Source organism: Equus asinus, chromosome 16 (assembly GCF_041296235.1).
Source record: "Equus asinus isolate D_3611 breed Donkey chromosome 16, EquAss-T2T_v2, whole genome shotgun sequence".
NCBI lineage: Eukaryota > Metazoa > Chordata > Mammalia > Perissodactyla > Equidae > Equus > Equus asinus.
Genome location: NC_091805.1, coordinates 48,969,851 through 48,982,776, shown reverse-complemented (window position 1 = coordinate 48,982,776; position 12,926 = coordinate 48,969,851). Strand labels below are relative to the sequence as shown.

General features: G+C 35.0%; 1 protein-coding gene across 4 annotated transcripts in view; it reads right to left on the bottom strand.

Moving 5' to 3' along the window:
- MAN1A2 (mannosidase alpha class 1A member 2) overlaps nt 1-12,926 on the bottom strand; it is a 196,087-nt gene that overhangs the window by 43,000 nt on the left and 140,161 nt on the right. For all 4 annotated transcript variants that reach the window (XM_044749479.2, XM_014848270.3, XM_070487132.1 and 1 more), the window contains exons 10-12: nt 10,297-10,516; nt 4,684-4,856; nt 1,098-1,213 (exon numbers count right to left, since the gene is read on the bottom strand). In XM_044749479.2, coding sequence (XP_044605414.1) covers nt 1,098-1,213; nt 4,684-4,856; nt 10,297-10,516 — 509 coding nt within the window. The remainder of the gene's footprint in view (nt 1-1,097; nt 1,214-4,683; nt 4,857-10,296; nt 10,517-12,926) is intronic.

Sequence of the window (12,926 nt, the reverse complement as noted above, 5' to 3'; positions counted from 1 at the left end):
TCAATTGTAATATACCAGAATGTAAGCTAGAAGTATGCTAGAATGTAAACTCCAGAAGGTAGGAATTTCCTTTTTTTTGAGGAAGATTAGCCCTGAGCTAACATCTGCTGCCACCCTCCTCTTTTTGCTGAGGAAGACTGACGCTGAGCTAACATCCATGTCCATCTTCCTCTACTTTCTATGTGGGACGCCTGCCACAGCATGGCTTGAGAAGTGGTGTGTTAGGTCCACACCTGGGACCTGAACTGGCGAACCCCAGGCCACTGAAGCAGAATGTGCGAACTTAACCGCTGCACCACTGGGCCAGCCCCAGGAATTTCTTTTCTTTTTGTTTACTGATATATCCCCAAGTAACCTGAACAATGTCTGTAAATAAACATTTTTTTGAACAAATGAAGTGACCCTTTATGATGCATTCAGGTACAGAGAGACAGAAAATAGAAAGATAAAATTTAAGACAAGGTATCAAGAGATATTTACTTTGTAGGTCTTTAGGGAAGTGGACATATTTATAGAGAGCTCTGCCTGGGGTTTTGAGTATAAGCCCAAATAATAGAGTTGTCTTTTTTTCTTTTCCATTGTTGCCTTTATGCGTATCTTCACAGGAACCTCACTGGGAGGATGGGTGACTATGGTCATATACCCTCTAGTACCATCAAAACTCCATGATTATTTATTAACACTTCATTAGCTAGAGCAGGCAGTTCAAGTGTGGTCCCAGGACCAGCATCGTCAGCATCACCTGGGAGTTTGTCAGAAATAAAAATTCTTAGGTTCCACCCTAGATCTACTTACTGAATCAGAAACTGTGGGTATGGCCCAGTTATCTGTGTTTTAAGCAGCTTTCCAGGTGATTTCACTGCACACTAAAGAACTAGGGACAAAATAAAGCTACTACACTCTTATTTGACAAAATTTCTACCTCACAGTCTAAGTCACTCTTCTTGAGATGCAGCTAAAAATTTAAGACCCAATTACATAAAAAGATATTTGTAATAAAACTTAGTATAACATATCACATAGACATTATTCATCATATAGTGACCATATAGCAAAACCAGCCTACGATAAAACATTTCTAAAAGGCATCTACTTACTTTAATGTCTCAGCAAGAAAGAAGCTCTGCTGTACATCATCATGTGTAGGAGTAGAGGAATATACATCCTTCACCCCAGAAAACCCACCACTGACTCGGCAATACTTTTCAATAGCCTGTGAAGGAGATCAGATAAAAGAATCATTCCATAGAATTTCAAGTTTTAAAGGACAAGTTAAGGAACCAAAGTCAAAAGTTCACAGAGATCCATATGAGAATTTGACAGTTTAAGAATAAGATTTATCATCAAATCGAAACATTCTTACACTGGAAAAATTAACTGAAGTATCCTGCTTCCTGCGGAATTTCTCCCTCTCCAAACCTCTTTAATCTTTTTAAGACATTCTATATTTTCCTAACTTAGGAGTCAAATTTAGGCTGTTCACACTGAACTAGAGACCTGTCTGGCACAGTGAAGCCTCCTTAATTCTGACAAATCAAGAGAGAGGTCAGTTTGAATTAAAATTTTTAAATGCAATTTTATTACTTCCAAGGAAAAACAATAATCCAAAACACGCTAAAAAGTATTATGTAGGAGCTCTCCATAGTAATAGCAATGAGACAATATTTACTGCAAACAGACTATATGCCAGACTTTGTATTATCATAACCCTAGGAGTTAGGCATTATAGGTACAATACTAAGAGCTAACAATTATAAAGTGTTTACTATGGGCTAAAGGCTCTTCTAAGAACTTTATATGCATTAACATTTAAATTTCCAACAACCTTATGAGGCTGTCTTAATAGCTCTACTTTTCATACAGGAAAACTGAGGCAAAGAGTAATTTGCTCCACACTATTATTAACTACTGTGCTCTACTGCCTGATTGGGAGCTAACATTAATTTATATTTTCTCAATTTTTGAATATGTACAAAATAAAGTACACTGAATTAAATGGAATCTATTCAAAACCCTGTTTTTAATTCAAAGCAACCCAATAACCTGCTTATGCAGGTTTATCCAGCTCCAGAATTAAGCCATTTACAAAGAGCTGAAAGCATCGTGGTTCTTCTCTTTCTCTGCTCTGCCTGACCCCGGACACTGAGCGCCGGGACAGTGACTTAACCAACCGTCACCGCAGCGGCGTGTCGCTCCTAGTCTTGGTATTTTTCATATTCTTCTGGTCTTCTTCCTTACTAATGAAAAGCTAATTAACACTGAAAATGTTTATTTAATCAAACTGTTCATTTTCATATTGTTCCATTTTGATTACAGCTGGGTTTTAATGTCTCCTTACCAAAGGGTTTGGTCCTTTTCTCTACCTAAATAGTTTAAACGTATTTTGAGTACAAGAGTTTTGGAACACTGTATTGTTCACAATGATCATGCGTCTTGACCACCATAGAACCATCAAGCCATGACTAATCTTTAAGCCACTTAGAGTCGTTATTTGAAGGCAAGTTTTCATGCATGATATACTCAAGTTTGGGAGTTTATAGATGTAAATGGAATAGCTGAAGCTACAGAAGACAGGAGATACCTCTATTTTGTCTTAGCTTGTCTTCCATTTACTTTCTTCACACCCTACAAGTTAGGCCAGCAGTGGGCAAAAATGCAAATTCTATTTAAGATGTGAATTCTCCTCTTTTGTCTCCATCCCCATTTTTCTCAGCATGGCATACTTTTGAAACTTCAATGTAAAGCATAACTATTTCAGTTCTTGTTCTTTATAATTAACATGTGTCCCTTTAGGCTATAGAAGGAAGATTCTAACTCCTATACTTCAAATTTGGACAGATATGGGTTAAAGTTTGAGCTGTCAAACATCTTTTTAATAGATAAGAGTAGGGCGATACTTTAAGAAGGTACACAGGAGAAAAGGATCTTAGGAAAAGGATAAATTATTCTATAGTGTTTCTCAATGAGAGAACATGCTTCTGCCACCTCCCCTCAACCTCCCTGCCTCACATGATTCACATATATCTCCCTTATTCCTCTAAATAAGAACCATTAAATATTAGGGGACATTCAAGTCATTCATTGCAGGAATTCTTTACTTATCTATTTCCCCTACATAAAATATTGCTTGATTTGCATAAGCATTAGTAAGCCACTGCTACCAACAGAAGGGTGTGTGTCCTTTTCCCGAACCATTGTGGCAACAGTTTGGCTATCTTCTCAACTGCGCAGGACCCTCCTGCATGGAGAGTTTTACTAGTGGCTGTGTTCCCAAATCTGGACTCAAGTGACCAGGCAAAAGCAGCATCAATAAATGCAGCACCTCTTCCTGTTCCATGTAACCACCTTGCTTCCATTTATCTTCTCTTACTGCTGAACTCCATAAGCACTATCTAGGTCTGAATGACAAATGACACATAAGTGTCCTCAGCTTAGCTCGTCTTTATCATATTATCCTGGATTATTGCAGTGGTCTCCACAACCCACCAACTTACAGATTACAATGAGATCCTTCTGTTTGTTACTCCCCACTAAAAAGCCTTCAGTAGATTCTTCCCCTTTGAAAAACCTTTTACTAAAGGTCCTGTACTGGATTCTAAAAGTTAGGGAGCTTTGGTGGGTAGGAGATGGTGACGAAAAAGACAATCTGACAGGCTTTTTAGATAGGAAAATGACTTTCTACCCCCTCCCCGATACGAGAAACACTTATGCAGTAACTGACAGAAGTGTGTGTCTGTGTGTTGTTCCTGAAGCATTGAGTATACACCCTTTGATCTGGCATGTAAAGTCATCTACATAATGGCTCCAAACTTCTCTTCCTCTGGTTGCCACTGTGAAACCTTCTTTTTATATAAATTGGACTACATTCTGCCCTAAAACATATCTTGCACATTCCCGTCTGAGCAATTTACTAACACTACTTATCTCACCTAGAATGTCCTCATTCTATCTGGACTGCAAGCTTAAGTTAAACAATTTGAATATGAATATCCATCATAATTAGTACTATTTATCGTAATTAGTATATCTCAAAGACTAAAACACCCTCTTATTCCTGGGAATAAGCTATAATTTCATGAAAAGACTGATGATTTTCTTCCTTCCCAGGTACTGACAGCCAAGGCTAGTACTCTAAGAGTAAACCACTTGCTTCCTTTACTTATCAACCATTAAAAATACCTCATTTCAAACATATATTATATACAGTATGTGTGTGTGTGTGTGTGTATGTGTGTATATACAGATACATTGTTCCAATCTAGAAAGATTTTAGCAATTCACTCATCCTTCTTATGGTGATCCCCTGGGGTAAGCCACTAAGGCTGTGATTCTGGGAAGTTTTACAATGATTTTTTTTTTTCCAGAGGTTAAGCATTAATAGGCAAGTATAGAAATTTTATAATCATAGTGAAAAACTGCCTTTTAAATGACTCTTTATAGTTATTCAATGAGAATAATGAGTGAACACTAGTGGAAAAATAGTTCTAATAGAGAACTAAACTGGATTCTAAGATTTACTTCTACTCCTTCAGAATCTTAAATTAACTGAGTAACAGAGTTTTCCACCAGATAATGGAAGTACCCTACAGTAACTGAATGTGAGGGAACACGGATGAGGACACACAGCACTACAGGAAGGCTCGATTTACACTCTCACGGCAAGTGAAATATTGGCTTATTTACCAATGCGGCTTCCCAGCCCCACCGCCTGTATCTTGGATCGTGCGTGAATCGCCATAAGTACCAATAAGTTTCAATTACTTCTGGACGGAGGATGTAATACTTTTCCGCTTGCCGGACTGCCACAGCCTCTACTGCACCATCAAACTTGAATGATTCAGGACCTAGCTTTAATGCTGTAACACGACAAAAGAAACAAATGAGCACAATAAACCATTTGGGTCTGTCTGCCGGAGCTTTTCTCTTCCCAGAAAGGACTGAGGAAGAAGTAAAGTTACTTTTGTTGTTTGTTGTATTTTTATTGTTGCTGTTTTGGAAAACCAGTGACTTTCAGAGATCCACCTTTGGTTTTCTAGCAGCTTAACAGACATAAATATTCCTATTATTCTGATATGAAATATTTCTCATAAATAATGTACTTCAAGATACTGCTAAATCTAACCATACCAACAAAAATCTAGCAATCCTTTGGAAACAAATGCAAGCTAGACATAAGCACATTACATATTCCATTTTGGTCCAAAATAAAATGAGACAGATAATTGCACTGTGCAGAATTATTTTTTAAAAATCCAAGACTATTTTAAAGTTTCTTTAATATAATACACACATATAAGAAAACATTTTAGAGCTAAGATCTTGAATTAGATTTAGCTGTAGATTACATAAAGTATGCTATAGTATTCAAGAAATAATATATTTTAAAACTTAAACCAGTTTTAAAAACAAACTCTCTTCTCCTACAGTCTCTGCATATATAGCAAGGAAGAGGTTCAAATTGCCAGTCACCAAGAATTTCGTCAGCAATTTTCCCATTTATCAGTTTGAAGAAAACATGGCCATTACACATATATTTCAACATTACATATTACTCCTTGCATGATATGATTTCCATTCAGGCTGGAATATAGCACTACATGAAAGACTTTTTAAGGACCTCTTTCTAAACACAGCCAGTACCCTAAACCTGAGAAATATAAAGTCATCTTCCACTGGGATGTTAAAGTCACACACAACTACCACTCTCTGCTGCCATCTTTCTTTTTTTAACTAAGTTGTACTCTGGCAAACAGTTTCAAGGTCTCTCACTTCTTTCAAGAAATGCTGGACACCTTTATATTTTCTCATAAAAGAAAAGGTAGCCCAGAACTATAATGCTGGTGGACCAGAAATAAAATCATGCCATAGTTGTTGGCATGACATGTGTTTCTGTGGCTAAATTTCAGTATTATAAGGGTGACAATGTAAGCTCCAAATAATCACAATTCAAAGGAAATGCAAACAAAGCCTTTTTTTTTACCACCACTCACCCCCAAGAAAAAACACAAAACCAAAAATAAATAGTGATGGTAGATAATTCTATTAAAAAAGTGAAACATGTGACCCAGAAGAGTTAATAACCACAGCTTGTTTGCTGCTAAGTCTTGTTGAACTAAAGCAGAACTCAAGTAGGTGTTTTAACCTGAGGCTCACGAACTCTCAGGTAGGCTTTGGAAGAGGGAGACAGTGTGGGTCCCAGAAGCCTCTGAAACTGTATGCAAAACTTTATGCGTACATATAAAGCTTTGACCAGCTCCTCAATGGGATCTGAGGTTAGGAATAGCCAACAAATTATCACTATTTTGTAAGAAAACTTTCATCCAGCTTACCAACAAGGTCTGACACACAATCAAATATTATCTGGTATTTAATAAACGCTTTCAAAATGATGATAAAAGTCAAGCATCATAAACACTGAGATGACGGTAATCCAATAAAAAAGTAAGGCAAGTCATTTTGTCGAGATTTCTTATATTTTTCCTTTCTCAAAGACTATGAGTGCTAAGAAGTGATCACAAGGAATGATCAAATGTTAATCTTAAGGCTAACTTTAAATTAGATAATAACTTCTGTAATTATAATGATAACATCGCCTGAACTGAAATAGAAATTGGCTGCAGGAAACTAATATTTTAAACTTCTTACTAAAAACTCTATTTCGCTTACTGATCATTCATAACTTCACAAAATAAACATACTAGTAAGATAACATATTTGTCCTGTGAGGAGCTGGTGAGTAAAAATGTACATGTCTAAATTATATACATATCACATCCATTATTTTGGCCAAATTATTGGTTTCATGTTTCTGAGGGCATTATTTCTTGGGTGCTCTTTTGTTTAACATACATTGTAAAAAATAGTTTCAGTACACTCTACCTTGCACTTAATTTCTATTCCCTATCTTAAAGTTCCCATTTACATTTGGTATTTCATTTCTAAAAGGAAAATAACCAACCCAAAAAGTAAAAACTGAATCAAAACCATAAGTAATTTAGTACCTAGGTAAAAAAAACTCTAGTGGATACAAAAATCATATAATGTAGGTAAGAAAAGAAACATGCCTAAATAAAAAATTATAGTAAAATAGCAAACGTGATAAAGGTCAGTAGTAAGACAATAAAAGGCAAGTTTAAAGAAGGGACAGATTAGTTTGTAAAGTTATGGGGAAATGCAATTAGTCCTCTAAGACCAGTAGAACCTGTAAAGATGAAAAAATAAGTACACCCAAGTCAATAAAAGAAATTCAACAGAAGATAAAAAGCATAAGGAATATTCTGGGACAGCAATCTGACTATAGTTTGAATGGGATAATAGTAAGGGGAGATCTTAAACTATTTTCCTGTATCCTTCCTTCCTATTAACTTCCTTTAAAAAAAAATAGTTGTAGAAATGCTTAAAACATATCCAATACTCCATGGTCAGTGGATTTTTTTTTGTCAGACAGATATGTTACATGTATCTAAAAAGATTAATTTTTACCCTGCAACATGACAGCGCACAGTCTAGGGAAGGCTTTACCTAATTTCAACACGAAGCAAGTTAGATTACAGAGCAGTCTTTATTTTAGTGATGTTCAGCAAATTTTTTTTTTTTTAATCCAGAAACCCAGAAAAAGAAAGTACTGTATTTTGGAAATCTAAGATCTGGTTTGGCACCAATTCTGTACCATACTTCAGAATAAACTAAAATAATGTATCACTCTAGCTTCCCTTATAGAGATAATAACATTTGAAACTACCACTAAGTTACTGCTCAGTTTCATGAACAGATTCAGCACTGCTTCCTACAAACCCAGCTAAATATTAAGCAGCAGACCATGCTCTTCAGTAAGACGGAATATATGAAGATCACCTCTACCTCCAACAACAAATGAAAGTGAAATTCCAAGGCAGTAATTATATGAATTTAGCTGGAATAACTGCTAAGAAGTAGATGGATATTTTTAAATGAAGTAGCCAAAAATTATAGTACGGCTATAAGAAAATACAGCAAAGGACGTGATAACCTGGAGGGAAGTCAGCAAAACTAGGATTGTACTTTTTTTTCTTTTTTTTTAGATTTTTTTATTTTTTCCTTTTTCTCCCCAAAGCCCCCCCGGTACATAGTCGTGTACTCTTCGTTGTGGGTTCTTCTAGTTGTGGCATGTGGGACGCTGCCTCAGCGTGGTCTGATGAGCAGTGCCATGTCCGCGCCCAGGATTCGAACTAACGAAACACTGGGCCGCCTGCAGCGGAGCGCGCGAACTTAACCACTCGGCCACGGGGCCAGCCCCCCTAGGATTGTACTTTTTAATAAAAGGATCTAAGCTGAGATTAAATATAAGTAAAAACAGCGAAAGACTTGAAAATATAGGACACAAATCAAATAGTAATCTTTTCGGGAATACCAGGGCAAAGAGCGTCACAGGTTCATCGACTTGCAATGTGAGAATGACAATTAGAACAAGCATGACAGCAACAACCATAGACTGCATTTTTTAAAATTTCATTTTACTCACAACCACATGCTGAGGAAGACAAGGTAGGTATTGTTTATGTCAACTTTTTGCAGATGGAGCAACTGAGGCTTAGGAAGGTTAAATGATTTGCCTAAGGCTCACAGATAACAAACAGTAAAACATGGGATATTTGAATTCTAGTTCAAATGTTCTTTTCATGATATCACAGTTTCATATAAGCATCAGCAATGTCATTATGAAATGTGGAAGTCAGAAATATAATATAGGAAATCCTTTCGTAACCCTGGTATTCTATGAACGTCTCAAAGGCAGGGGATGCAGCTTGTTCACACTTTAACTTGTAAGCATCTGGCATAATGCTTGGCACATAATAGGTACTCTATGTTTAATACAGTGAATGATTAATATAATAACTATGGTATAACAATTTTTAATATGTCTGTTGTATGAAATTCTACTATTTTAGATCTAGGATTTGATTTGTGGTCAAAACCTACATAACAACAAGTCTCATCATGGGTCCTAACAGACACTGAAAATCCATTCTGGTCCTCAAATGTTTTACTGATTTTAGCTCTATTTTAATATCCTCAACATGATATAATTGAGCTTCTATCTGTAACTCAGATCACTGACTTTATAGTTATTTATACGTAAATATATATATACACACACCCACACACAGCCAACACTTAAAACACCCGAAAATAACATCTACTTCAATGTCCTTTGGACCTAGTTATATTTTGTCAAGAAATGGGATCCTTGGTTTAGTTACTGAGGGAACTGAAGGATCAATTTCACCATAAGTTTAATTCCTTATTACATTAAAATAACTTGACAGATTTATGAACTAGAATAAATTTTAAGCCAATCGTATTTGTGTCATGGTACTTAATGGTAAATTAACCCCCAAACAGAAATTCAGTTATTTAATAAAAGCAACAATTCAATTTCTGAAATCACAAATAGAAATTACTAGTTTTCAGTCTTTCATTAACTCATTATCCATTATTTCATATAGAAACATACATTTTTAAAGCCAGAGAAAACCTTTGAAGGTCTAGTCCAGTGTTTCTCAACCCTGTTTACAGGCTTTTTTTTTTTAAACCTAAGTGCCTTCTCTCTTCATGAAATTTTAATAATAAATATATATTGTTAATCTACCTATGACTGTATGTATATCTAGGCTTTATACATAAAAAAGATTTTTTTTTCACCCCCAAGAACCAATATTTGTCACCATTGAGAATCATCTTATTTCCCAAGTAAGGACACTGAAGCCCAGACATGTTATACACTTCCCTAAAGCAATGTCAGAGGATCTCTTCAGCTAAATGCACGAACAACTCAAAAATTACTGGTGAATCGACTAAGAGGCAAACTACTAATTCCCTACACCAATTACACATTCAATGCAACCACTGCTGTCTTTTGGTTGTTCTTATTTTCATAAGAGGATAGGCAAGGTATGTAACTTGAATCAGTCAATTGTGTGTTCAAGTAACTGGTTTTATAGAAGCTGAAATGAACAGCTAAAATGGATTCTTACTATATTAAAATAATATTATCCCATACATCTCCAAATGCCCTTTTCTTTAAAACAATTTCTTCAACATCTTTATTAACAAACAGTAGCAGCATTCAGAATAATAATTTTAAAAATGATGCAGGAACACACTTCCAGAATTAAAATTCAAAATCTTGAGAAAATGATTTACTGTTACACTATTTTGAAGTGAAAAATGTCTATATATTTTCCTTCTAATTCCTGGACACGTTTTTAACTTAGAGGTTATTTTGGACTATGTAATTAGCATGATTAATCTTCTTACCAGTTCTGTCATAGGACTCATGACATGTATGTGCAATTTCCGCCCCTAGCTCTAAATAGTGACCAGCTTTATCCATTCTGGAACCATCTGCTCCTAGTGCAAACATTCCCCCAGCAAAGCAGGCCAAATGCCCCATCTTCTTTTCCAAGTGTCCATTTTTCCATTCTCCAATAAAGGTAAGACCTCCACGGGACTTCTTAATAAGATGTTTTTCTATAGCCTACAAGAAAGAGAGATTCAAAATTTTAGAAGTAAAGTGTTAGTGTTCAAATTTCCTACATCCCTCTGGCTATCAAAAAACCTTAGTAATATGATACTCTATAAAGGAGTAACCCTCCCAAACTGAGAGACTTAATTAAGTCCAATAAGTAATTTTTGGAGTGAGTAATCAAGTCACATATAACCTTGAACAAATACCCCAATCACCACTGTAACAGACGAGGTGGGAGAGGGGACACTGGCCTCAAGATTGTCTGTTGACATCACACTAGCCACATTACAGGTTTTTTCTTCTTACGCTAAATGAAATTCATAATAATCCGTCAACTGAGATCATAACAAGTTATAACCCAAAAGGCTCTGTTGACTTATTTTCAATTTCATACGACAAAAACTGATTAGGAAGAATACCTAAGTTAATCAGGAAAATGATTTTGAGAACTAGTTAAAATGGTTTCTCCTTTTCCATGTACCTACACCTCTTGCCAAAGTACTTTAAAAAGGCACCATTAGGGGAGACATCTTATATGTGATAAAGCTTACCAAACTAGCTGAAAGTTCAAACTTAACTCCATAGTCCCTTACTTTGCAAACTTAGGCATTTGTTTTTGATGTTGTGCCATGGTTAAGAGAGGCCACCTGATAAACACAGTCCATCCTCCTCGAGTGTCGATTTTACCCATAAGATGTGAGGATGGTTAAGAGAAATATTTTATATTAAACTTGAATATAACATGAAGTAGAGTTCAATAATCACACTCAATTGTAAGAATGAGATTTTTAAGAGTTTTGTTCCTTTGGACTATGTTCTCAGACTTTGCTGAGAGGGGCTATAGGTGAATTCTCCTTAGGTACTTCTACGGAAAAGTATAAGAAATTGCATTAATTCAATTCTCTCTGGTAGAATTATTATATATGATTAGAGACTATGCTTTTCTGACAAAAAAAGGAATAAGAATTAAGCCACATTTTTATCGTGGGTCGTTCTCCGACAAGCTCAATACGAGTTTTAGAAAAATTTATTCTATATTCTTTATAATAATAATGTTTGTTTTATAGAACTATAAGGACTATGTCTTCATCATCTTATACTCCACAAAACCTGTAAGTGTAGCATATACTCAGTAAATGTTTAATTAATGAGCCATTTTATAAATAAATGGTACTCTGAGATAATTGCATCTGGCCTGTTAGGTGAATGAGGTATGGTTGATAAGCAAAATGATAAGGGACCACCAGTGGATTATAAGTTTTTATTGTTGTTGTTTTCTTTTAACCATATTACTCTGAAGCACAAATGAAAAGATTAGTTTTCTGAGTACAGAGACAATGTTTTTTCATCTTTGCAGACCTCATGGTATCTAGCATGTTTTCCACATTTAAGGCACTCAATAAATGCTTAAAGAACGATAGCCTTAGTTTAGATTCTAAACCTTTGTATAACAGTTTTGTCATTTCGTTATTTCTATTCATTGTAACAAAAATCTTACTATGTTATAATTAAAAGATATCCAAACATATCCCCACAAACCTACTAGGATTAAAATAAAAGGTAGGTAAAGACAGGACTTTTACCAGTAATTCTTTTATAGACTCCTGAAATTTCTTGTTCAGCTCTCTTCTCTTTCTAAAACTATGACAAATGTCTAAGAGTTCATCTTACATAAAATGCCAAACTGTTGAATGGCAGTTAAGAGTAATATTATTGCTCTTCTATTAAAAGTATTAAACAAATCTTCTCAAAGACTGGCATTACTTTCTTGCTCTAAAAGGACCTTTAATAGGTATATTTTTTCTTCACTATTTTAAAAATTAAAGACTAAGTACAAACTTGATCTGAGTATGAAACTTATAACTGTGCATAATTTTTTAAAAGAAAGCTAAGAAGTAGGAACCAGGGATATGGGCACCTGTAAGCGTAGAGGAGGGCAAGATGAGGATGGAATAATTTAAATAGATGAGCTCATAAAGGTAAATTTAAAAAATGATTTATCTCAAATTAGAATAGATCTTAAAATAAGTAATCATTTATATCTCTTCCGTGCATTCCATATGTCACATATTTTATAATTTGTATATACTGTCTCCTAACAGAATTAATAGTTATCAACGATAATTAACATTGAAAAAACTGCATACATGTCTCAAAATGAAAGTTGGCCAACTGGTCATTTAAAAACACTTAGCAGGTGCCCACTTTAGATTTAACTAATAAAAACAGGACATAGAAAACAAGTATAGAAAGATTTTTAGTACACATATAGCAGATGATTTACGGAAATAATTTTAATTTATGAGTAACTTTGAAAACAGGTATCATGCCTTTCAAAGTATATATGATTAAAAAAGCCATGACAAATATAAAATAATGTTCTTTTTCCTTTAGAAAGAATTAAGCAAAGTAAAATAAA